This window comes from Bos taurus, chromosome 8 (genome assembly GCF_002263795.3).
Source record: "Bos taurus isolate L1 Dominette 01449 registration number 42190680 breed Hereford chromosome 8, ARS-UCD2.0, whole genome shotgun sequence".
Classification (NCBI taxonomy): Eukaryota; Metazoa; Chordata; class Mammalia; order Artiodactyla; family Bovidae; genus Bos; species Bos taurus.
Window position 1 is genome coordinate 23,520,483 of NC_037335.1, and position 25,141 is coordinate 23,545,623.

The following is a 25,141-nucleotide window of genomic DNA, read 5'->3' on the forward strand; positions in this document are numbered from 1 at the left end:
GCTTTTGAATATGCTATCTAGGTTGGTCATAACTTTTCTTCCAAGGAGTAAGCATCTTTTAATTCCATGGCTGCAGTCACCATCTGCAGTGATTTTGGAGCCCCCCAAAATAAAGTCTAACAGTGTTTCCACTGGGCTGGAAGAAGCACAAGCTGGAATCAAGATTGCCGGGAGAAATATCAATAACCTCAGATATGCAGATGACACCACCCTTATGACAGAAAGTGAAGAGGAACCAAAAAGCCTCTTGAGGAAAGTGAAAGAGGAGAGTGAAAAAGTTGGCTTAAAGCTCAACATTCAGAAAATGAAGATCATGGCCCCATCACTTCATGGGAAATAGATGGGTCACTTCATGGGAAATAGATGGGTAGCATAGGTGGGTCTTTAAAAATCTGGCTATGCTGGGACTTCCCTCATGGTCCAGGGGTTCAGACTCCATGCTTCTGCTGCAGGGCAGGAAGATCCCGCATGCTACGTGGTGTGGTCAAACAAAACAAACAAAAATCTGGCTATGCTAACTGGTGGCAACTGGTAAGACACAGAATATTATCAAATCAAATAAGTGATACCAATATTTATAAATTATGCATCAAAATAAGATTTAATGCAAACATATTGTAGAAGCACTATCATTATCTCAAATCTTTTAAAATTTTTACAATTCATACATTTTCATTTATACCTGTTTATAACTTATGTCTAAATTATATGAAATGAACCTCTTTGCTGTGGTATTTTGTTTTGTTAGTCATTCATACAGTTTAACCTATATACCACCTGAATGAGTAACTGTCATACAATTTAAAAAAACAAAAAACCCCCACAGATTTCCCAAGTGCTTTCCACCTTCCTTCTTTCCTCTGGTATTGTACAATCTGTAATGAGCAGATTTCAAGCAACACCTAATGGCATCACATAACTTTAAGAGTAGCATAAAAGAAACATAAACAATAAAATCAAAGGATTTCCCCTCCTCCAACACAATTATTTACTGTTAATTTCCAATATTTACAAGATATAAATAGTGGTACCCTATATACTTCCAAAGGATTACAATTAAGAAATAGATTATTTCTTGAAATATTAAATTGGTATTTATTCTGAACCAAGGCAATTAAATATTGATAAATAAACCAAACTAGATACTTTACTAGATACTACTTTCTAACAGGCTGAGCCCTAAGGGAAACATGCCGGTTTCTTTGAGAAGTACATCAAAATACTACAGTTGGATCAACTATTTTGGTTGTCTTTAAAAGCTACTTTCATTATCAATAATAGAAAAATTATTTCCAAACACACACTAAATTTCATCACCATAAACCAAAGGCGGGAAACCCCAAAGCATATACAACAAGAAGCACTGTTTCAGAGAACAGAGCGGTACCTACCTCATGCACTAGAGCAAGTGAGGTCTGCTTGAAGCTTCGCCCTCTACTGGCCATCAGTCGATTCAATGGTTTGCCATCTTTACTCTGATACATTGAAATATCATAACAAAATAACATACCACCTTAAAAAAAAGAAATATAAAAACACTGCTTACGTCATTAATTAGGTTCTCAGTAGTCGATATTCAATCTGGATAGAGACACTTAGAAATTAAAAGAATATGCTAAGCAAATTATTATTTTTTTTAAACTGTCAGTACAGGAAAGAAAAAACAGAAGAGCTATAAGAAGTTAGCATCTTGAAACTACAGAGGAGTGTTATTCATTTGTAAATAAATGAGAAAATTTCAAATCATGTTTATTTTAAATTTTGTTAACTGTTACTTCTAGAGATTCTATTAACTTTCCTTAAAAAATAAATCTCAATTAAAGAGAAATGCTTATGCATGCCAGTCTTTGTGAACTCCTGATAATATGGGTTCCTTTAGTTTACACCCATAAGACTAGTTTTCCATCATACCTATACTCAAATACATTCACTCTCCCTTTCTCCTCCCCTCCGCCATCTGTTACCCTTCTCCCAATCCTTCCTACTCTGCTTAACTAAATTGAACTTCCAGCATTAGCTGACCCCATGTCAGTTACAAAGCAAAGGCAGGCAGCCAAACACTAGAGTATGAGTTAGGGTAGTCTTGGACCTTATCTGGGTGATTCTGAGCCAAGGAGAAGACATATTCAAGAACTAAGACACTAAAACAGAAAAAATTACCTTTAAAAATATCTCTTCCTGAAGTATAATAGAGAAGAGTGAACATAAGCATACTGCTCTATGGATTTTTACAAACTGAACAAAAGTGTAATCAGTACCCAGATCAAGAAGCAAAACACTGTTAACATCTTAGAAGCCCTTCCTCATGTCTCATTCCAATCATGTCCACCCCCAGCCCAAAGATAACAACTTTCTAGCAACCTTTGGAGAAGGAAATGGCAACCCACTCCAGTACCCTTGCCTGGAGAATCCCATGGAGGGAGAAGCCTGGTAGGTTACAGTCCATGGAGTGGTACTTTACACAACTGGAATCAGGCTGCACACTTTTATATCTGACTTCTTTCACTTAACATAATCATTGTGAGAATCATTCATATTGTTATTGGCAGTTGTAGTATATGCATTGTCATTATTGAATAACACTCCATAATGTGCACATACCACAATTTTACTGTCAATAGGCATTTAGATAGCTTCTATCCCTTCTACAGGTGATCTTTTAGACCCAGGAATGGAATGGGGGTCTCCTGCGTGGCAGGTGGATTCTTTACCAGCTGAGCTACCAGGGAAGCTCAGCAACTAAAATAAGTTTAAAGAAAGTGAGAAAGTGAAGTCGCTCAGTTGAGTCCGATTCTTTGAGACTCCATGGACTGTAACCTACCAGGCTCCTCCCTCCATGGGATTCTCCAGGCAAGGGTACTGGAGTGGGTTGCCATTTCCTTCTCCAAAAATAAGTTTGAATGAATGAATGAAAGTGCTCAGTCGTGTCTGACTCTTTGCGACCCCGTGGACTGTAGCCCACCAGGCTCTTCCATCCATGGGATTCTCCAGGCAAGGGTACTGGAGTGGGTTGCCATTTCCTTCTCCAAAAATAAGTTTCAGATCAGATCAGATCAGTCACTCAGTCGTGTCCTACCCTTTGCGACCCCATGAATCGCAGCACGCCAGGCCTCCCTGTCCATCACCAACTCCCGGAGTTCACTCAGACTCATGTCCATCGAGTCAGTGATGCCATCCAGCCATCTCATCCTCTGTCATCCCCTTCTCCTCCTGCCCCCAATCCCTCCCAGCATCAGAGTCCTTTCCAATGAGTCAACTCTTCGCATGAGGTGGCCAAAGTATTGGAGTTTCAGCTTTAGCATCATTCCTTCCAAAGAAATCCCAGGGCTGATCTCCTTCAGAATGGACTGGTTGGATCTCCTTGCAGTCCAAGGGACTCTCAAGAGTCTTCTCCAACACCACAGTTCCAAAGCATCAATTCTTCGGTGCTCAGCCTTCTTCACAGTCCAACTCTCACATGACCACAGGAAAAACCATAGCCTTGACTAGACAAACCTTTGTTGGCAAAGTAATGTCTCTGCTTTTGAATATGCTATCTAGGTTGGTAAGTTTAGGGCTACTCAAATAATGCTGCAGTGAATATTATTATGTCTTTTGGTGACTTAATTTGGGCTTATTCCTAAGAATGAAATAGGTAGGTAACAGAGTATTAATTTATTCAGTATAAATTGTCCAAGTGGTTCTACTAACCTACATTCCCAACAGCAATTCTGTTTACTCCACATATTTATCAATACTTTGTATTTTCCATTTTTTTTTCATCTTAGCCATAGCATTAGGTCTGCTGTGGTATCTTACCATGGTTTTAATTTGCACTTCTCAGATGACTAATGAAGCTGATCATCTAATCATATGTTCATCAGACATTTGTATACCCTCTTTTTTTCCCCTCTTTTTTTAAAAAAATTTTTATTGGAGGCTAATTATTTTACAATATTGCTGTGGATACATTGACATGAATCAGCCATGGGTGTACATGTGCTCCCCATCCTGAAACCCCCTCCCACTTCCCTCCCCATCCCGTCCCTCAGGGTCATCCCAGTGTACCGGCCCTGAGCGCCCTGTCTCATGCCTCGAACCTGGACTGGCAATCTATTTCACATATGGTAATATACATGTTTCAATGATATTCTCTCAGATCATCCCATCCTTGCCTTCTCCCACAGAGTCCAAAAGTCTGTTCTTTACAGCTGTGTCTCTTTTGCTGTTTCGAATATAGGGTCATCATCACCATGTTTCTAAGTTCCATATATATGTGTTAATATACTGTGTACACCCTCTTTTTGAAGGGTAAACTCAATTCTTTTCCCTGTTTTTCAACTGTCTTTTTCTTATTGATTTTTAAAAATTCTTTACATATTCTAGATACAAGTTCTAAAAATACTTGTCTTCTGTGCCTTGCCTTTTCACTCTCTTAATGGTATACTTTCATTAATACATGTTTGTGATTTTAATATAATTTGTTATTTTTCAAAAAGATCATCCCTTTTCTCTACAGCACCACAGTATTACTTTTGTAACAAGTCTAGTGACCTTGTATATGCAGGTCTGTTTCTGTACACTCCATATTCTTCCACTAGTCAGTTGGCCTGTTTTTGCATCAATATCACACTGTCAATTATCATGGTTTCATAATAGGTCTGGATATCTGGTAATGTATATCCATCTATTTTGTTTTTGTTCTCCACGCTTACCTTGGCCATTATTGGTATTTTGCAATTCCACACAAATTTTAGAATCAGTCTGTCAATTTCCAAAAACCTACTGGGATGTGGATTGGGCTGGGTTGAAACAACATATTAGCTTGGAGAGAGCTGACATTTTTACAGCATGGTGTCTTCTGGTCCATAAATACTTTATATAACTCAATTTATTCGAATTTCTTTAACTTTTCTCCATAGTATTTTATAGCATACAGTATAAGGATTTTATACAATTCTTGTTAAATTTATTCTGGATACTTGATGGTTTTTGGTACTGGTATAAATGATACAATTTTTAAGTTTCATTTTTGTTATGTATATACAATATACAATTCATTTTTATATGATCTTTGTACAAAGTAATCTTAATTCATTTATTAATCCTAATTAGTCTGCAGATTATTTTGGGTTTTCTATGTACACAATCATGTCATCAACAAATAATGACTACTTTATCTCTTCCTTTCTAATCTGTATGACTTTTATTTCTTTTTCTTGGCTCATTACACTAGCTATGGCTTCCATTACAATACTGAATAATAGTGGTAACAACAAGCATCCATATCTTTTCCCCCAATCTCAAGGAGTGAAAGTTTCATTATTTCAGCATTAAGTACAAAGATGGCATTGTAGATGTTCTTTATCAGAATAAAAGAAGTTCTATTCAGAGCTTAATGAGAGTCTTTTATGTAACATGAATAGGAGCTAAGTTTTTCAAAGGCTTTTTCTACATCTATTGAGGTCATCTAAAGATTATACTGCCTTTTTGCTATTAATGTAATAAATTATATTGATTTTCAAACATTAAATTAACCCCACTAATTATTATTTATTTTCCTTTGTATGTACTGCTGAATTCCATTTTCTAACATATTTTGGGGAGATTTTCGCAACTATGTTCATGGAAAAGAGTGGCTTTTAATATTCCCTTCTGATATTCGGTATTAAGGTTATGCTGACCTCATCTAGGAGGGTTCTTTTTTTCCCTCCTATATTAGAGTTTATAAAGATCCTTGTTATTTCTTTCTTAATTTTTTTGAAAAATTCACCAAAGAAGCATCTGCACCTAAGGTTTCTTTGTGGGAAGGTTCTTACAGACTCAATTTCTTCAATACTAATACTAATACCCAATTTCAAACTATTCATATAGTCTAGTCTGCTTTCTGTCAGTTCTGCAGTTTTATATTTTGACGAACTTCTATGTCTCATCTAAACTGTGAAATTCACTGGCTAAAAGTTCTTCATAATTTTTTTGAATGCTATGGGGTCTGAAGTGCTGTCTCGTTTGTTGTTCCTAGTATAGGTAATCTATATTTCTGTTCAAACTTACAATGGTTTTATCAATTCTTTTCAACTTTCCAAAGAGTCAATGTTTGGCTTTGCTGATTTTATTTATTTTATGTGTTTTCTATTTTCATTGATTTTTATTCTTATATTTATTATTCTTTCCTTTATAATTTAAGTTTAATTCACTGTTATTTTCCATTTTTCTTGAAATAGAAGCTTTAATTATCATTGATTTTCCTTTCCTTTTCTTTTTTCAGTATTTGCTTTAAAGGTATGAATTTCCCACTAACACTGTTTCAGTTGCATCCCACAAGTTGTAATTTGGCTTATTTCCATTATCATTCAGTTCAAAATATTTTCTGATTTCCATTTTGATTTTTCCTTTGATCCATGGGTGATCTATATTATTCAATTTCCAGGCTAGTGGAATTTCCAGGCTAGTTATTACAGACTCAATGACTTCAATATTTTGAAATTTGTTGGAGTTTATGATCTGCCATATGATCATTCTGATAAGTTGCCAAACTACAGTTTGTGTGTGTGTGTGTTAAGTCGCTTCAGTCATGTCTGACTCTTGGCAATGCCATGAACTATACAGCCCGTCAGGCTCTTCTGTCCATGGGGATTTTCCAGGCAAGAATACTGGAGTGGGTTGCCATTTCCTCCTCCAGGAGGTTTCCATTTCCTCCTTATCAGTGTATATAAAGAAATCTTAAAAATCAACAAGAAGACAAATAACCCAATGTACAGTTCCAGTTCAGTTCAGTCACTCAGTCGTGTCTGACTCTTTGCAACCCCATGAATCGCAGCACGCCAGGCCTCCCTGTCCATCACCAACTCCCAGAGTTCACTCAGACTCACGTCCATTGAATCAGTGATGCCATCCAGCCATCTCATCCTCTGTCGTCCCCTTCTCCTCCTGCCCCCAATCCCTCCCAGCATCAGAGTCTTTTCCAATGAGTCAACTCTTTGCATGAGGTGGCCAAAGTACTGGAGTTTCAGCTTTAGCATCATTCCTTCCAAAGAAATCCCAGGGCTGATCTCCTTCAGAATGGACTGGTTGGATCTCCTTGCAGTCCAAGGGACTCTCAAGAGTCTTCTCCAACACCACAGTTCAAAAGCATCAATTCTTCGGTGCTCAGCTTTCTTCATAGTCCAACTCTCGCATCCATACATGACCACAGGAAAAACCATAGCCTTGACTAGACGGACCTTTGTTGGCAAAGTAATGTCTCTGCTTTTGAATATGCTATCTAGGTTGGTCATAACTTTCCTTCCAAGGAGTAAGCATCTTTTAATTTCATGGCTGCAGTCACCATCTGCAGTGATTTTGGAGCCCCCCAAAATAGTCTGACACTGTTTCCAGTTTCCCCATCTATTTCCCATGAAGTGATGGGACCAGATGCCATGATCTTCATTTTCTGAATGTTGAGCTTTAAGCCAACTTTTTCACTCTCCACTTTCACTTTCATCAAGAGGCTTTTGAGTTCCTCTTCACTTTCTGCCATAAGGGTGGTGTTATCTGCATATCTGACTTAAAAGCATATAAATTATATCACTATAAGATACAATGTTCCATGCATCACTTAAGTAAAAGTTTGTTCAGGGTATTGTTCATATATTTTGTGAACTTGATTTTTCGTCTGCTTATTCATCAAGTCATTGAAGAACATGTTTTAGAGTTTCCTACTAGTATTATGGATTTGTCTATTTAGTTAGTTCTAATTTTTTGTCATGTAGTTTGAACTCTGCTATTTTGTGTACACTGATTTGAATTGTGATGCCTTCCTGATATACTGACTGCTTTATCTCCATGTAATATTCCCTTCCTTTCTAGTTTCTTCCTTTTTCAAATGCCTAGAACCGTTTCCCTGTATACTGGATGGTAATGAAAGAACCACAGAAATTCTAAATGATGTTATTTTTTTATCTCAGAGGAGTTTCTCCTCTGTTAGGCAGAGTGAAGGACTGACCATCTCAACTGAATTGGGGATTTAACTGAGCCAGGCTTGATTATAGCTTTGGTAAATCTCAGTCTACCTCTGGTTCAACCCTGTTTCTAGAGCACACCTTCTTCAAGATTTTCAACTGACAGCCTAATCGGTTTTTGACTCTTCAGTATGGGAAGATTACGGGAGATTCAGAGATTTACATCTGTCCTCAGAAGTTTTCAGGTTACCTTCTAAATTCCCATCCCACAAAGCTTCAAAATTTGACAAATACCTTAAGGGAGAAACATGCCGTGTGCTTAAAGTCCCTCCAGCTCAGTTTTGTCACTAGCGTTACCACAAAAATGTCAGGATCTCTCTTGGTTTCTCTGCCTCCTGTATCACCCTCTTGTTAAGGTCAAGCCTGAATTTCAGCCTCTAACTGAGGCCAAAATGAGTAAAGGCAACCAGGTGAAAAGACCTGTAGATCTCCAGTATCAACTCACTATTTGTGTACTTGGTTTTCAGGCCCATTCTCCTAGTCAGTCTTTGTTTTCCAAGTACTGTAAGACTGGAGACCACTGCCTTTCAGAAGCATCAGCCTAGCTCTTTAACTTTCAGTGCAAACTCCAAACTCACCAAATATCTCAAGAGGAAAATCTCCAGTTTGTTACCTATATTAGTTAGAATCTTCAGAAAAACAGAACTAACAAGATATGTATAGATATAGATATGCAGATAAGCAAGTAGAGATTTTTTTTAATCGCAATTGATTCACAAGAATTTTGAGGCTGAGAGGTCCCACAATCTTCTGTCTGCAAACGAGAGAACCAGGAAAGCCAGTGGTGTAATTCAGTCTGAGTCAGGAAGCCCAAGAACCAGGAGCACCACCGTCCAAAGGCAGGAGAAGATGGATCTCCCAGCTTCACCCTTCCTCTGTCTTTTCATTCTATTCAGGTCTTCAATGGTTTGGATGTTGCCGACCCACACCGATGATCTTTACTCAGTATGCTGACTCAAATGCTAACCTCTTCTGGAAACTCACGTACAGACACACTCAGAATCATATTTATCAGTTATCTGAGCGTCATTTAGCCCAATTAAGATGATACATAAAATTAATCACCACATCACCCTAGTCCCTTCATGCCACTAAAAGCTTTACCGGTTTTCTGGCCTCCAACAGGCCTCTGCCTGAGCCAAATCCCAGTTCCAGTCCACAACCAAAATGGGTGAACATCCCCTATGAGGTGGGGGCCAGTGCGTGGGGCAGGGAACAACCTAAAAAAATCGGAAACCTCTAAAATGCTCCCCCTATTCTGTAATTTCAGTCTATCTCTTTGCTTTTATTTATATCTTTGCTTCTGCAGTTCTCTAAATGGCTTTAAGATGTGATTCATATTTGTAATTTATCCAGTGTGTCTAGATGTGGGCAGCAGCAGCAATGCCTTTCCACGCCCAATCACATCCTACTTGGAAGAGAAGCTTAAATCGGTACATTAAAAACCTATACACTGATGTATCGCTTACCCGCAAGGCCAGGTTTCAAACCTGGCTGCTTGTTTGTTTCGTACATTTTCAACATAAAATTGGGGATTCCTGCTACAGTCTTCCCTTGATCTAAGCGGGCACCTCCTTTCAATGCAGAGTGATACACCCCACGGGGCATATTCACCATTTCTTGCTTCACAAGTGATGTAAAAAATTCCTCCAAAGCTGAAAGAAATAAAAGGAGATCAAAAGTAAATATCGTATGCTAGAAGAGAAACATTCATTCTTAAGTCATATACACACACCCACAAAAACAACAACTTAGCTATATTTTTGATCAAATTTCACAAAGTAAAAGAACAAGTCTTGATTCTCATCCTATTCTTAGTCTTCCTAAAACCAGAACATGGCACTCAGTTATGCAAGTTTAAAAACCTGGTCATTCGTAATTCCTCTTTCTCATAGTTTGTATATGTAATTCATTAGCAAGTCCTTTTAGATCTATCTTTTAAAATATATCTCAAATCCACCCCTTTCCATTTTTACTGCTACTTGCCCAGTCATTATCTTCTCTTTTTCTCATTTGGATGAATTTAAAAACTTGTTTCTTGATTTCTTCTCCTCATGACTACTCCTCCAAACCAGCCTCTACTCCGAAGCTAGAATTTTATGTCATTTCCATCTCTAACACCTTCTGGTGTTTCACTGTACACAGAATAACATCAAAGCTTCCTATGACCCGGCCCCCGACTCTCCTGACTACATCTCTACCACCTGCCTTCCTTCCTAGCTATGTTAAAGGCACATTTTCACATGGGCTTTACTCCATTCCTCAATAACACAAAGCTCATACCTAAGACAAGGCCACTGCACTTGCTATTCCTTCTACCTGGAACACACTAATCCTTTATTGCCATGTGACTGGCTCTTTCTTATCATTTAGAAAGAGCCTTTTCTGACTGTCCTTCATTGTGTAGTAATATCAGTACACTTATTTTTAAAAACTAATTCATTATTTATTTGTGTTTCTTCTAATTAAGCCCAAGATCCTTATTGCTTGACATCTTTACTTATCATAAGGGAATATAGTGATCCAGGACCAGAAGACGACAGGATATTCAAGCAAAATACTTGATTAACACTATAGGCTTATATTCAAGTGTTATTTTCCCAAGGACCACTAGAGGTTGCCCAATGCAGAACAAAAACAGCAACAAAAAAATAAAGCTAAACAAATCATAAGGGAAACAAAAAAGGAAACCACTGCATGTGCCTCTTCTTATAGGAAGAAAAAGCAAGAGTCCACCCACCTGAACTAGAATTTCATTCTGAACAGGTCTAAATGTCCCCTTTAAAAGACCACAGTTAAATTAAAGGCAGCAAATACTCACGGAACATGGATTACATACCCAGTTCTGTCATTCTTATATAGAGCCTTTCTAGGCACAACCAAGCTTCTCCATTCAAAGTCCAGAGAACACCTATGTAGTAAGTTTTCCATTTTGCCCTCCAGATCCACCCTCCCAACCCTGCTCTGTGCCCTGGAAGAATAACCTTTCACAACAGCATCACTAGGCTCCCTTGTCCTCTGGCTTTCAGCTGGCTTCACTCAATGGGAGATACTGGTAGGAGATCAGAGGCTGAGAACAGAGGTGAGGGCATGTTGCTCCCTAGACATCCTCCTGCAGGACTGCTCCAGGATGCCTGTTATCACTCTTTTGAAGGTCCTGACTCCCCTTGCTGCTGCTGCTGTTGCTAAGTCGCTTCAGTCGTGTCTGACTCTGTGCGGCCCCATAGATGGCCTCCCACCAGGCTCCCCCGTCCCTGGGATTCTCCAGGCAAGAACACTGGAGTGGGTTGCCATTTCCTTCTCCAATGCATGAAAGTGAAAAGTGAAAGGGAAGTTGCTCAGTTGTGTCCGACTCCTAGCAACCCCATGGACTGCAGCCTACCAGGCTCCTCCGTCCATGGGATTTTCCAGGCAAGAGTACAAAGTGGGGTGCCATTGCCTTCTCTGCCTAACTCCCCTTAGGCAGACCTATTTATGACACAGAAGCTCTCTCTTATTCTCGTAACTATTACCTTCCTTTACCTCTTAGGCTGAGAGACATTTGCCATTCTGAGATGATCCACTATTGCTTGTGAATTTTCTTTAACCTTGACAGCACACCTTTAAGCAGTCCTTTATTAAACTCTCAACTATTCCCTCTGAATTTCCTGTGAAGACCCTGACCAATATATCATCTGAATGAAAAATGTGGGTAATTTGCATTGGCAGGTCACATATCCCAAGTCCTATATACACGACCACATGAATGACTGCTTCAAGCTCGGAGGAGTCTAGACTTTTCAGAATGTACCTAAGAATTATGTGCTTGTGAGGACAGAAGGGATCCTATTCTGGTAAAAGATAATATATGCCAAGAGATAAGTATACATCTCCACATAGACTAACCCAGAAATGAAAATTTGTCTATTTGTCAGGCACTTCAGAGAACTAAGGCCTAATAATTTCAGGCCTGAGAGCAGTTTAAATGAAAGTAAAATACCATGCATGCAACTGATATGTACAGTACCATCCGTCCCAAGTTGCTAGCTTGAAAAAGCTAACAACTAGGAATTTTCCCCATTGTCTTTGAACCTTGCCCTAGTCTCTTCCTTCCAGATGATCAAGTGAGGATTTGAAAAGAGCTGTAGGACACAGAGTGTTAGATATAAAACAAATGTCTTCCAACAGATGAGGACATAGACAAACTATGGTACATTTTATGTGCGTGTGAAGTCGGTTCAGTTGTGTTCGACTCTTTGTGACCCTGTGGACTATAGCCTGTCAGGCTCCTCTGTCCAAGGGATTCTCCAGGCAAGAACACTGGAGTGGGTTGCTGTGCCCTTCTCCAGGGGATCTTCCTTACCCAGGGATCGAACCTGTGTCTCTGACAATTCCTGCATTTGTAGGTGGGTTCTTTACTGCTAATGCCATCTGGGTACATCTCAAAATGGAATATTACTTAGCAATAAAAAAAGAACAATTGATAGAGATAACTACTTGGATGGGTCTTAGATGTTATACTGAGCTTTTTAAAAAAGCTAATTCCCAAAACTTATACACTGTAAAAAAAAATGATGAAATCCAAGTAGGTCTATAGTTTAATTAACAGTATGAAAGTGAATTCTCTGGTATTAATAATGAACTAAAGTTATGTGGGATGTTATCAATGGGAATAGCTGGGTAAAAGTACTCTCTAATTTTGCAACTTCTGATAAGTATGAAATTATTTCAAAATTAAAAAATCTTTTACAGCATATGGAGAAGGCAATGGCACCCTACTCCAGTACTCTTGCCTGGAGAATCCCAGGGATGGGAGAGCCTGGTGGGCTGCCATCTATGCAGTTGCACAGAGTCAGACACGACTGAAGCGACTTAGCAGCAACAGCAGTTACATCCCTATTTAAAATAATTCAAATCACTGGATTTACTTTGCAACTGCTTTTGTTCACTTGAAAGGAATAAGAAGAAAAGGGCCAGGGTTAGTTTACATTCACTGCAATTCAGTCTTCTGCCTGCTGTACCTAGAAACTTAAAATATATCATCCACCCTGTACTTAGGTTGTACATCTCTAAGGCAGTGTCTTTTCGTGGTTCTTACAATCACAGGGAATAAGAGGCAACAAAAAATGAAGAACTTTGCTTGTGGTGAATGGTCTGCCAGACACAGTCAGCCTCTAGGTCATTCACCTGACTGACTCTAATTATTGAATTTTCTCAAATAGATACAGATAATCTCAACTCCTCCTCTTCTTCCTTAGGGACAGATACTAGTAAATGTCAAGTACAAACATGCAGAAGAGCCAGTTAACGGCCATCACAGCTCTGCACATACGGAGTGGACAGAAACAACAGTATACCTCGGCCACAAACATACCGCTTCTCCTGTTTCTAGTGCCAGGAGACTAGAGTAAGCGTCCATTTAAGAGGGAACAATGTCATTTTAAAAGCCCAAGAGGACTTTGAACTCTTCGGTTATCTGGGGATATAGGTGGAAATTTGGATAACTGGAGGCGTTTTTCCTCTTTGGACCCACTATTAACCACAGGGGATTTGGGAGGTCCTAGACTCTGAGGAGCCTTGAGGTAAGAAGTGGGGATGAACAGGAGAAAGAAAATGGCAACAAGTCTTTAAGGCTTGTACTGGACATACGGGGGAAAGAAAAGATGAACTCTGACTAAGGTGTACCGTTCGGTTTTCTCTAATGAAAGGAGGCAGGACTTAGGGACAGAAGCATGCTCTAGCAATAAATACTAAGTGTATTTGGCTGAATTCCTCAGGGATCTCCATGTAGGATGAAACCAAGGATAAAAACGTCTAACATGGGACTTCCCTGGTGGTCCTGTGGCTAAGACTCTGTGCTCCCAATGAGGGCGCCTGGGTTCGATTCCTGTTTAGGGAACTAGATCCCACATGTTGCCACAACTAACAGATCCTGCACGCCACAAGTAAAGACCTGATGCAGTCAAATTAATTAATTAATTATTTTTTAAAACCACCAAAAAATCTCTAACATTATAGGCCAGTGAGATTATGAAGTGAGAAGACTATGATCATTAGTGAGAAGACAAAGATGACATTTTGTGAGTTTACTGAACTTAATTTTTACATCCATGAATATTCAGGGTAGATTTCAGACTGAAAAAGGTAACAAATGCATGCTTGTAAAAACGTTGGCTAATATTGAATTGGAATAATTGGATATAATTAGAATAATTATTTAAGAGTCAAGGTCCTATACACTTTATATCAAAACTAAATGACCATGTAACTTAATCTATTTTTAAAAAGCATTAATGGATAGTTCTCAAATATTGGTACCACCATTTCTTTAGAGTAATTCTAAAGGAAGAATATATTTCTAATGATGAAGTGAAGTGAAAGTCACTCAGTCATGTGTGATTCTTTGCAACCTCTTGGACTGCAGCCTGGAGAAGGCAATGGCACCCCACTCCAGTACTTTTGCCTGGAAAATCCCATGGACGGAGGAGCCTGGTAGGCTGCAGTCCATGGGGTTGCTAGGAGTCGGACACGACTGAACGACTTCACTTTCACTTTTCACTTTCATGCATTGGAGAAGGAAATGGCAACCCACTCCAGTGTTCTTGCCTGGATAATCCCAGGGACAGGGGAGCCTGGTGGGCTGCCATCTCTGGGGTCGCACAGAGTCAGACATGACTGGAGCGACTTAGCAGCAGCAGCAGGACTGTAGCCTACCAGGCTCCTCTGTCCACAGAATTCTCCAGGCAAGAATATTACTAGAGTGGATAGCCATTCCCTTTTCCAGGGGATCTTCCCAACCCTGAACCCAGGTCTCCCACATTGCAGGTGGATTCTTCACCATCTGAGCCACCAGGGAAGCCTAAAAGAATACGAGATCTTAGTTCCCTGACCAGGGATCGAACCCACAGCCCCTGCATTAGAAGGCTGAGTCTTAACCACTGGACTGCCAGGAAATGTGATGAAACTACCCAAGAAATTCCTGAAGATTCTAATGATCTTTTCATTCAGTTTATAAATAAGGTAAAGAACCATTTGACTCAGTAACTTAAGAGTCACACTGCAAATCTGTCTTGTAGAGTAAATTTAACTTTTAAAATGAATTTAAATTTTCCAGTGAAAATGATTGTTTAAACTAGTTATCCAGTTTAGTTTTAAGTCTAACATTTTTCAGTGTGTTTGGAACACCATACTATCTCAAGGAGTCCCTGTAGGACACAGATAGAATATAAGTATTTAAGACTAAAGTAAGCTAGACTATGCATATGTCACAAAAGAGCACAATTAGAGAAGTAGGAAGAAAAAAGCACACACACAAAAAAATGCTAGCTTTTGTCCCACCAAATAGGACAAAAGTTTTTTTTACCAGTTTTCCCACCTGGTAAAACTGAAGGAGCTGTGAGTGACAAAAGTTTGAGATAGCAAGAGCCGGGAATGGAAAGATCCACCTCTTTTTCATCACCCTCCTCATCTTCATCTTCATCTAGGTCATCAGGAGTTTGGATTTCTGGTCTTACCTGAAATGATAGAGAAGGTGATACTAAAACCTTTTACTTGCCCTTTTCAAAGTTCATTGAGACTCATTGCTCTACAATGTCTAAAGATCATTAAAATTGATTTTCAAAATCTATTCATTTTCAAATTAACTAAATAGTAAATTCTAATCATCTTATTAGATACACTCCCAGATGAATGTAAAGAACTAATGGTAATATAGTTAAGAAAATCATCATAAACCAGCATAAGCAATGATTACTAGAGAAAACTAATAAAAATTTTATGCCATCAGACAATGAAATGCAAACACATTCAGTATATTGAACTTCTATCATTTATAATTAGATATTTGCCTTGTCTGAATTCATTTTTTTAAATCAGTGATTTTAGCTATATTTCTATGATAAAGCTTAAAATCTTCTAGTAGGATATATAGTAGAGATCAGGAAGACACAGAATGCTTTAGTTGACTTATTGTTTGACTCTACAGTTTGTTGCAAGAGAATATAAAAACACTAAAATCTGTAATTGGTAGCTCTACTTTACTGTGTCTAATTTGCCATTTGAAGATTTGTGATTAGTTAGGTTTATTTGAACCAAAAATTAAAAAGGTAGAAAGATTACCACTATTGTAATTTCCACAAGATATAACTGTCAAGCAATTAATTAAATTTTTAATACTTTCAATGACATACCATTGTCATGCCCATGGAGATAATTAAGCATTAGGGGAGGAAATCAAAATATATAAAAGTGGTTGCTATAACCATAAAGTGCCAGAACCCAGTCATTACCATTAGTCTGTCTCCCAGAGTTATTTTTAGAAATAATTAACAATTCCTGCAGACTGCCTTCTTCATAGGTCCCCAAAGCATTGTTCCATTTAGGAACTGCACTGAGTCAGGAAACTTGCAAGGGGATAAAAGAAAACAGGGATAAAATGTTTCTCAAGTATAATAACCTCAACTCTGATGAAGCCTTTCAACCATAACTAGTGTTCTTTTTTGCTAGTGAAGGAGTGAAAGCAGCCTGACTACCGAGTACTTTCCAAGACAAGATTTAATTCTGATTCAATCTTGAGGACCTAATTCTCAGAGGACTGAGCCAGCCATAATTACAGAGATAACATGCTCTGTGGAGGGCATGCCCGCATTTGCTGCTATCAGTGTATACCAGAGAAACCGTGGCACATTTGCAAACCTTTTGTTTCTGACAAGGAGGATTTTCTGAGCATCTCTGGTCTGCTTGTATAATTGGAATTTGCCACATTTAGTATCATCAAGAGATATCGTAGAGATTTTTTTTTTTTTTTTGGCCATACATGTGGCATGTGGGATCTTAGTTCCCTGACCAGGAACAGAACCCACACTCCCTGCAGTAGAAGGGAGGATTCTTAACCACTGGACTGCCAGAGACATCCTCTATCTTAGAGATATTAACTAGTCCTAGCTGCCTAAAAAGTTCCCCAAAAGGAGTTGGTTCTGGGTCCGTTTACCTTGCTTCTTGACTTTTTACACATCATAGTAAAAACTGAAAAAAGTATTCAAAGGGCATACAGGGGGAAATAGACAATAATGCTTACAGCTGGAGACTATATGCATAACACTGGTTACCACACCAGAGCATCAGTGTGTGCACGCTAAGTCACTTCATTCATGTCTGACTCTTTGAGACCCTATGGACTGTTGCCCCCCAGGCTCCTCTGCCCATGGGATTCTCCAGGCAAGAATACTGGAGTGGGTTGCCATGCCCTCCTCCCAGGGATTTTCCTGACCAGGGATTGAACTCGTGTCTCTTATGTCTCCTGCATTTGCATTGGCAGGTGGGTTCTTTCCCACTAGTGCCACCTGGGAAGCCCCCAGAGTACCACAGCACTGGGAAACTCTGCAGCATGTCATGTTCACAGAGATAGGGGACTCTGGGAGGTGGAAGGCAGCACTAAACCCTTAAGCTAAGATGCAAACTCAGAGGGAAGGTGCAATTGTGGAGAAATCAGAACCCTTATACACTGTTCATAGGAATGTAAAATGGTACAGCCCCTGCGGAAAATAGTTTGACAGTTTCTCAGAAAGTTAAATGCAGAGTTACCCAGTAGGACTGCCCAACAATCCTACTCTTAGGTATATGACCAAAAGAAGTAAAAATAAATGACCACACAAAACTTGCCCATCAATGTTCATGAATGTGAATACATTAGTGGTAATAGCCAAAAAAATGGAAGCAACTCAAATGTCCATGAGCACATATGGCATATCTATACAACGGAATATTACTCAGTCATAAGTGGGTATTAAATGCAGGTATGTGTTACTCATGAACTTGGAAAATGTTATGCTAAGTGAACAAAACTAGTCACTAAAGACCACATAGTATATGATTTCATTATAGGAAAAGTTCAGGCCAGGTAAATTTTTAGAGACAGAAAGCATATTAATAGTGCTGGGGAAGGGGGGAAGGGTAATTGGAATTGGTGGCTAATAGAATGTTCTAAAATTAGATTGTGGTAGTTCAGTGATTACACGAACAATTCTTTGAACACACTAAAACCACTAGAATTGTATGCTTTAAAGGAGTGAACCTATGGGATGCAAATTATATCTCAATAAAGTTGGTGGCTCAGATGGTAAAGAATCCACCTGCCAATGCAGAAGACTTGGGTTCGATCCCTGGGTGGGGAAGATCCCCTGGGGAAGGGAATGGTAACCCACTCCAGTATTCTTGCCTGGAGAATTCCATGAACAGAGGAGCCTGACGAGCTACAGTCCATGGGGTCACAAAGAGCTGGACACGACTGAGTGACTAACACTTTCACTTTTCAAAGTTGTTTAAAAAGAAAGGAAGGAAGGCTATAAGAAAGAGAGGAAAGGGGAGAGAGTGTGATCTGGAGGAGGGAGCAGCTGAGGAGGTAGCCACATAAGCGGAAGCATAGGAAACAGAAGTAGAAGCTGCCGCACCCTTCAGACGGACCTGAACTGGCATGTGAACTACGCCCGATAACCAAACACTCTTAATTCCAGAATTACTTCATATAAAAGAATATGATCTTTTTTGCACACATTTTAGCTTATCCAGTGTTTCTGCTCAACCTTATAATATATATATATAATATGTAAAAAATGATTTAACAACATTTGTCTATATCTTACATATGCATATATTTTAACAAAGAAATTAGAAATGTACTGTCATTTAAGTACAGAAATACTCTGCCTACTTATAATGGTATGATTACTCCTTCAATTATGGTTCTTCAAAAGTGAGCTGATTCTCCTGAACAGATTAGCGCTTACTGTTAGACCCTGGCTTCATTACACATCCCTGCTCCTCCGCTCACTTTTCTTCAAGCATTTGTTCCAGCTTCCCTATACTAGTCCCAGCCTTTTCCCTTGACTTGTATGCAACAATGGAATAAGATCAACATGAGTATAACTAGGGAAAATCGAGGGAAGACTTATGAAAGAATGCTTGTTAAAATGATAAAATGTTGGTAACTGCATCACATTAGCTACTCAAACATCCAGGGGAAAAAAAGGGGGGGTTCTTTTCAGAACATACACACACACACACACACACACATATGCATGCGTGCACATACAGACACCAACTACGCCCTTCCAATTACAGCTAAGCTTTGTTAAAGAAACTTAAAGGGAGAGCCAAATATAAAATAATAAATTACTATTAAAATCTGCTTTAAGTAGAATATTGAAAAGCTTATCCTACAAAATGCTTCACTACACGTTCTGAGCCAGATAACCTTTCTGCCATTCTTCTGTGTGTGCAACATATAAAAATCCAGGAGTTTGTAGATAAGCAGAGAATTTTATTTGGAACATGTCAAGTATCTGCATAAATTCATTTACAAAAAGAAATAGCTTCTGATGAATGCAATGACATTCACTTAAATCAAAGCCAAACAGGTTATACCACATTAATACCAACCTAGGGTGCATAATGAATTCTTTCATATTACTCACTTCTAAAATTAACTCCAGAAATCAACAACACAATCTATGTTAAGAGCTTTATAATAAAAAGTTCAATTTTTAAACAGCCAAATATTTTTTAATGAACCCAAGTCACAGAAGAATCAACTGAAATGTTTATCCATTATTGACTGTTTTACCAGAAACACAATTCTCTATAGTTTTTTTTTTTTTTGATTTGTTTTTTCCTTTTGTTTCATTTGTGGGGTGTTGGGGGGCGCTAAAGAAGGCGAAGGAGAAGGATAAATAGCTAAAAGACTAAGAAATACAAACTAAATGGGGAAAAAATCATTCTATTTAATATTGAAATAAGTCCTCAAAGAAGCCCCACTGAATTTTTTAACCAATTTTAGACGTGCATATTTCAAATGATTAACAATACTGTTACAAATGAATAAACACATGGATTCATTCAACATTCCCAGCTCATAAGACAGCCTCAGTTCAGTTCAGTTCAGTCGCTCAGTCTAAGACAGCCTAGCACTTAGTATATATATGTCCAATAAATAATTATTAAAGCAATGCAACTGTTAAGTGTCTATGAACAACAATCCACAGAAGTTCCTAATAATACACCAGGGACAAGAAAGATGAGTTAATGAATCTGGTATTCAAATCCCTGGCTCACATGGTATCTTATTCAGTTCTGCTCTCCACAGACATTTTCCATCTTACCTTACATGCACTGTTTCATTTAACCCTACACCTTCCTGCTGATGTCTGCCACTCCTTTAATGGCTTTTGATTTACCAGCCTGTTAGCTTTCTTTCAACAAGTTTCACAGTTTAAGTGGATGCAGCAATGAACAAGAAATCTTTCTTTAGTAAATTTAAAGAAAGGTGTACTTACAAAAGTAGTTGAACTATATTCCACAAAAGCAACCATGTGGATATTATCCACTGTGAAGGTGAAAGTCGCTCAGTCGTGTCTGACTCTTTGCAACCTCATGGACTATACAATCCATGGAATTCTCCAGGCCAGAATACTGCAGTGGGCAGCTATTGCCTTCTCCAAATCTTCCCAAACCAGGGATCGAACCCAGGTCTCCTTCATTGCAGGTAGATTCTTCACTGAGCCACCAGGGAAGCCCAATTATCCACTGTATCTACTTTTTTTATTTTTTAAAAATGTTTATTTAGTTGGCTGCATCCGGTCTTAGTTGCGGCACTGGGAATCGACATTGTGTCGTGCGGGATCTTTCATTGTGGCTCACAGACTTTCTAGTTGCGGCACACGGGCTTAAGTTGCTCTGTGGCATGTGGGATCTTAGTTTCTCCTACGTTGCAAGGTGGATTCATAACCACTGGACTACCATGGAAGTCCCCATTGTATCTTTTTAACATGTTTTTTCTACTTGAAATTCACAGAATGTTTTGCTAACAGATTATTTCACAAGTTTCCACAAACAGAAAAAGAGACTGCGGGAACACTTTCACTGGAAAGGTATACAAGTAGCCTTCAGTTTTGTGAGTAAGCCAATTGCCCGTGGTGCAGAGTGAGTAAACTTGATAACAAGAAGGAATCTTGGATCTTACAACTAGAAAAGTCCCTACCTGGAGAGACTTCTGAAACAGTTGAAAGTGTGCTTTCAGAGAAAGGGAGTCAGTTTCACATTACTGCCATCATCCACAACACAGAGGCGGGAGCTGACTTGTTGCATCCTTTGCCTATGGGGACTTGTTTGGAATATGAACATATTAACCATTCTGGGGGCTTTTAATCCTTCAAACAACCAAACTGAAAATCAGTAATGAATAAAAAGAAGAATGGATGGTGCGTGGCTTTGGAAGTAATGATTTCTTCATGTGGAGGAAGGTCCTCTATATCAGAAGCTGGGGCTTGGAGGGAGGTAGACTCTTAAACCATTAAGTCCTCTCATCTTAATCCCAGTTGAGAGAATGATTCCCTGGTGGCTCAGTCAGTAAAGAATCCACCTACAATACAAGAGACCAGGTTCAACTCTTGGGTTGGAAAGATCCCCGGGAGAAAGAAATGGCAACCCACTCCAGTATTCTTGCCTGGGAAATCCCGTGGACAGAGGAGCCTGGTGGGTTACAGTCCGTGGGGTCACAAAGAGTTGGATGTGACTAAGTGACTTAACCACCAAACTACCACCAGTGAACCAGATACCTGTAGAAGTGAGTCATATCCCAAAAGGGGGTTAGGGCAGAAAAAAAAGGTTGAAAAAGCAAGGCTAAAATAAGTCTTAAAGATTTCCTTTACAGACCTTCAGGCTCTGTTGGTGAAAACCCAAGCATATATATAAACCCAACTCTACATCACTACTCTTTACATTGGAAGATATAAAGAGCTATTTATGGTTATTCAAGGATCTGAGGATATAGGAGTGAGGTTAAGAAAGTAATATTTGACTGAGTATAGCACTTAACTGAGTATTAACTCTAACAAACATAATCAGAAACTGAACATAACCCTCAAGTAAGATAAAATACAGGGCTTCCCTGGTGGCTCAGCAGTAAAGAATCTGCCTACAATAGAGGAGACATGGGCTCGATCCCTGGGTCAGGAAGATCCCCTGGAGAAGGGAATGGCAACCCATTCCAGTATTCTTGTCTGGGAAATCCCATGGACAGAGGAGCCTGGCAGGCTACTGTCCTGGGGGTCACAGAATAGTTGAACATGACTTAGCAACTAAACCACCACAGAATAAAATATAAACATATCAACATTTAAAGAGGTGGAGACTAAATAGTAAAGAGTATATGGCAGTTATTTAATAAAAGCTATTATGCCAGCTGGAATATTTCAGTAATAATAGCTAAAAATAAGGCAATCATTATGTTGTGATCTAAGTTAGAAAATGCTTATTTAAAATAATAATAACAAAAAAGTATCTTTCTAGAAACTGTAGCTAACCTATTGGTAAGAGTCTGTAAATCAAATATACATGTAACTTTTTCCTTTGTCTTTCTTTTTTTAAAGAAGCTATGGGTATTGCTGATCACCATAGTGCAGTCTGAAATCCCATCTTTTTAGATGTTATGAGTCAAAGAACAAATCTTTTCTTAAGACTTCCTGTTTGTGATAACTGCATGGCAAGCTGGCCAATCTGTCTTTGAGTTCTCAGTAACACGGGAAATCCTGCCTTGTGATGGATTTGGTTTTACAAGAGCCTATCATCAGTCCCTTCAATTCAATTCAATAAACAGAAGCTTGCCTGGTTCCTACTGGCATCTAATTGTTGAATAAACTCAATCCAGAAGAAACAATCAACCCATTTTAAAATGCTTGAGGATCCCAAGAAATTCATAACAAAATTTCTTGCCATTTCACCCCTAGAATGGATTCTGGGTCATGTTACATATAACTTCTTCTAACAAAATGTCTTGCTCACTTTCTAATGGCATTCAATAAACATTTGTAGGGACCTCTCTGGTGGTCCGGTGGTTAAGATTTGCCTTTCAGTGCAGGGGTTCGGGGTTTGATCCCTGGTTGGGGAGATCAAATTGCCAACAGCTGCTGGATCATCAAAAAAGCAAGAGAGTTCCAGAAAAATATCTATTTCTGCTTTATTGACTATGCCAAAGCCTTTGACTGTGTGGATCACAATAAACTATAGAAAATTCTGAAAGAGATGGGAATACCAGACCACCTGACCTGCCTCTTGAGAAACCTATATGCAGGTCAGGAAGCGACAGTTAGAACTGGACATGGAACAACAGACTGGTTCCAAATAGGAAAAGGAGTACGTCAAGGCTATATATTGTCACCCTGCTTATTTAACTTATATGCAGAGTATGTCGTGAGAAATTCTGGGCTGGAAGAAGCACAAGCTGGAATCAAGATTGCTGGGAGAAATAACAATAACCTCAGATATGCAGATGATACTACCCTTATGGCAGAAAGTGAAGAAGAACTAAAGAGCTTCTTGATGAAAGTCAAAGAGGAGAGTGAAAAAATTGGCTTAAATTTAGCTCAACATTCAGAAAACGAAAATCATGGCATCTGGTCCCATCACTTCATGGCAAATATATGGGGAAACAGTGGAAACAGTGGCTGACTTTATTTTTCTGGGCTCCAAAATCACTGCAGATGATGACTGCAGCCATGGAATTAAAAGATGCTTACTCCTTGGAAGGAAAGTTATGATCAACATAGATAGTATATTAAAAAGCAGAGACATTACTTTGCCAACAAAGGTCCATCTAGACAAGGCTATGGTTTTTCCAGTGGTCATGTATGGATGTGAGAGTTGGACTGTGAAGAAAGCCGAGTGCCGAAGAATTGATGCTTTTGAACTGTGGTGTTGGAGAAGACTCTTGAGAGTCCCTTGGACTGCAAGCAGATCCAACCAGCCCATCCTAAAGGAGATTAGTCCTGGTATTCATTAGTAGGACTGATGTTGAAGCTGAAACTCCAATACTTTGGCCACCTGATGTGAAGAGCTCACTCATTTGAAAAGACCATGATGCTGGGAAAGATTGAGGGCAGGAGGAGAAGGGGACAACAGATGATGAGATGGTTGGATGGCATCACCGACTCAATGGACATAGGTTTGGGAGGATTCCTGGAGTTGGTGATGGACAGGGAGGCCTGGTGTGCTGTGGTTCATGGGGTGGCAAAGAGTCGGACATGACTGAGCGACTGAACTGAACTAAACTGAAGAGTTAGGACAAAACATAAAACAGAAGAAATATTGTAAAAAAATCAATAAAGACTTTAAAAATGGTCCACATAAAAAAAAAAACTTTAAAAAATAAAATAAACATTTGTATGTTTTTGAATTAGCAGTAACACTAAACGTGAAACCATACACTTTACTCCTTAATATTACCTGAGAATTGAAAGCTGGTTATATTAGGTAGATGTTAGAAAAGGTTGGTTGTTTTTAGTCTAAAAACTGAGAAAATGTCATATAATGTGTTAACACTTAAAAGAGAGTGATACCTTCTTCACCCAGTTCTCCAGGACTATCATTTGAAAACAAATAAATAGCAGATTGTTTTCACAAGGCATCTCAAGTCTCCATCACAAATAAAGATCTTTGGGTGCCCAGGTGATAGAAAACCATACTCTATGTAGTCTGAGTTTAGGTAAAGTGGTTCCAGAGTGACACAGATCTGCTCTGGGCACAGGAATACAGTCATACAACTGGTCACCTTATGGAGACTACATTTTGCTCCATACATGTCTTCCATTTGCTTCAAAGAGATTTAAATTCACTATCTGTGACGTCTAAGACCTCTACAATCTATGACAGATAAAACAAATAGTGAATATAAATGAATATAAATTCTTATCTTTTAAGGACAATATATCTAGAGTTACAGGTAAGACTCTCTTCCATAGCGGGATACAAATAAAGCTATACATCCAGGAGAAAAGAGACAGCAGTGAGAAAGCAGAAAGCCCTACCTCTTCAGGCAGATGAAGAATCGTGTGGTCCCCGGCACCAAAGTGTGACAGAGATTTATAGGCAGCGTTTGCGACAATTGGGTCCTAAAAAATAAAGAAATGGCATATATTAAACATCAACTCTGGAGGAAGAAAAAAAATTTTCCCTCACCAACCTTAATGTTCTATAGTCAGTGCTTTGGAAATGGTATTCACGCCTCACTTAGTATGTCCCAATTAAAAGTAGAGAGTAAACAGCATTGGGCAGACACATAAGAAGCACCAAATATTTATCCTCGTTGGGACATTAAACATAAAAATATGATTCTTCTCTGATTCTTCAGCTAC

General features: G+C 38.9%; 1 protein-coding gene across 6 annotated transcripts in view; it reads right to left on the reverse strand.

Annotated features, from left to right (window-relative positions):
- The window catches only part of FOCAD (focadhesin), a 302,741-nt gene that overhangs the window by 98,031 nt on the left and 179,569 nt on the right, over positions 1-25,141 (reverse strand). For all 6 annotated transcript variants that reach the window (XM_005209890.5, XM_024995511.2, XM_024995512.2 and 3 more), the window contains 4 exon segments: positions 24,815-24,898; positions 15,334-15,472; positions 9,449-9,634; positions 1,392-1,513 (listed from right to left, as the gene is read on the reverse strand). In XM_005209890.5, the coding sequence (XP_005209947.2) occupies positions 1,392-1,513; positions 9,449-9,634; positions 15,334-15,472; positions 24,815-24,898 (531 nt within the window).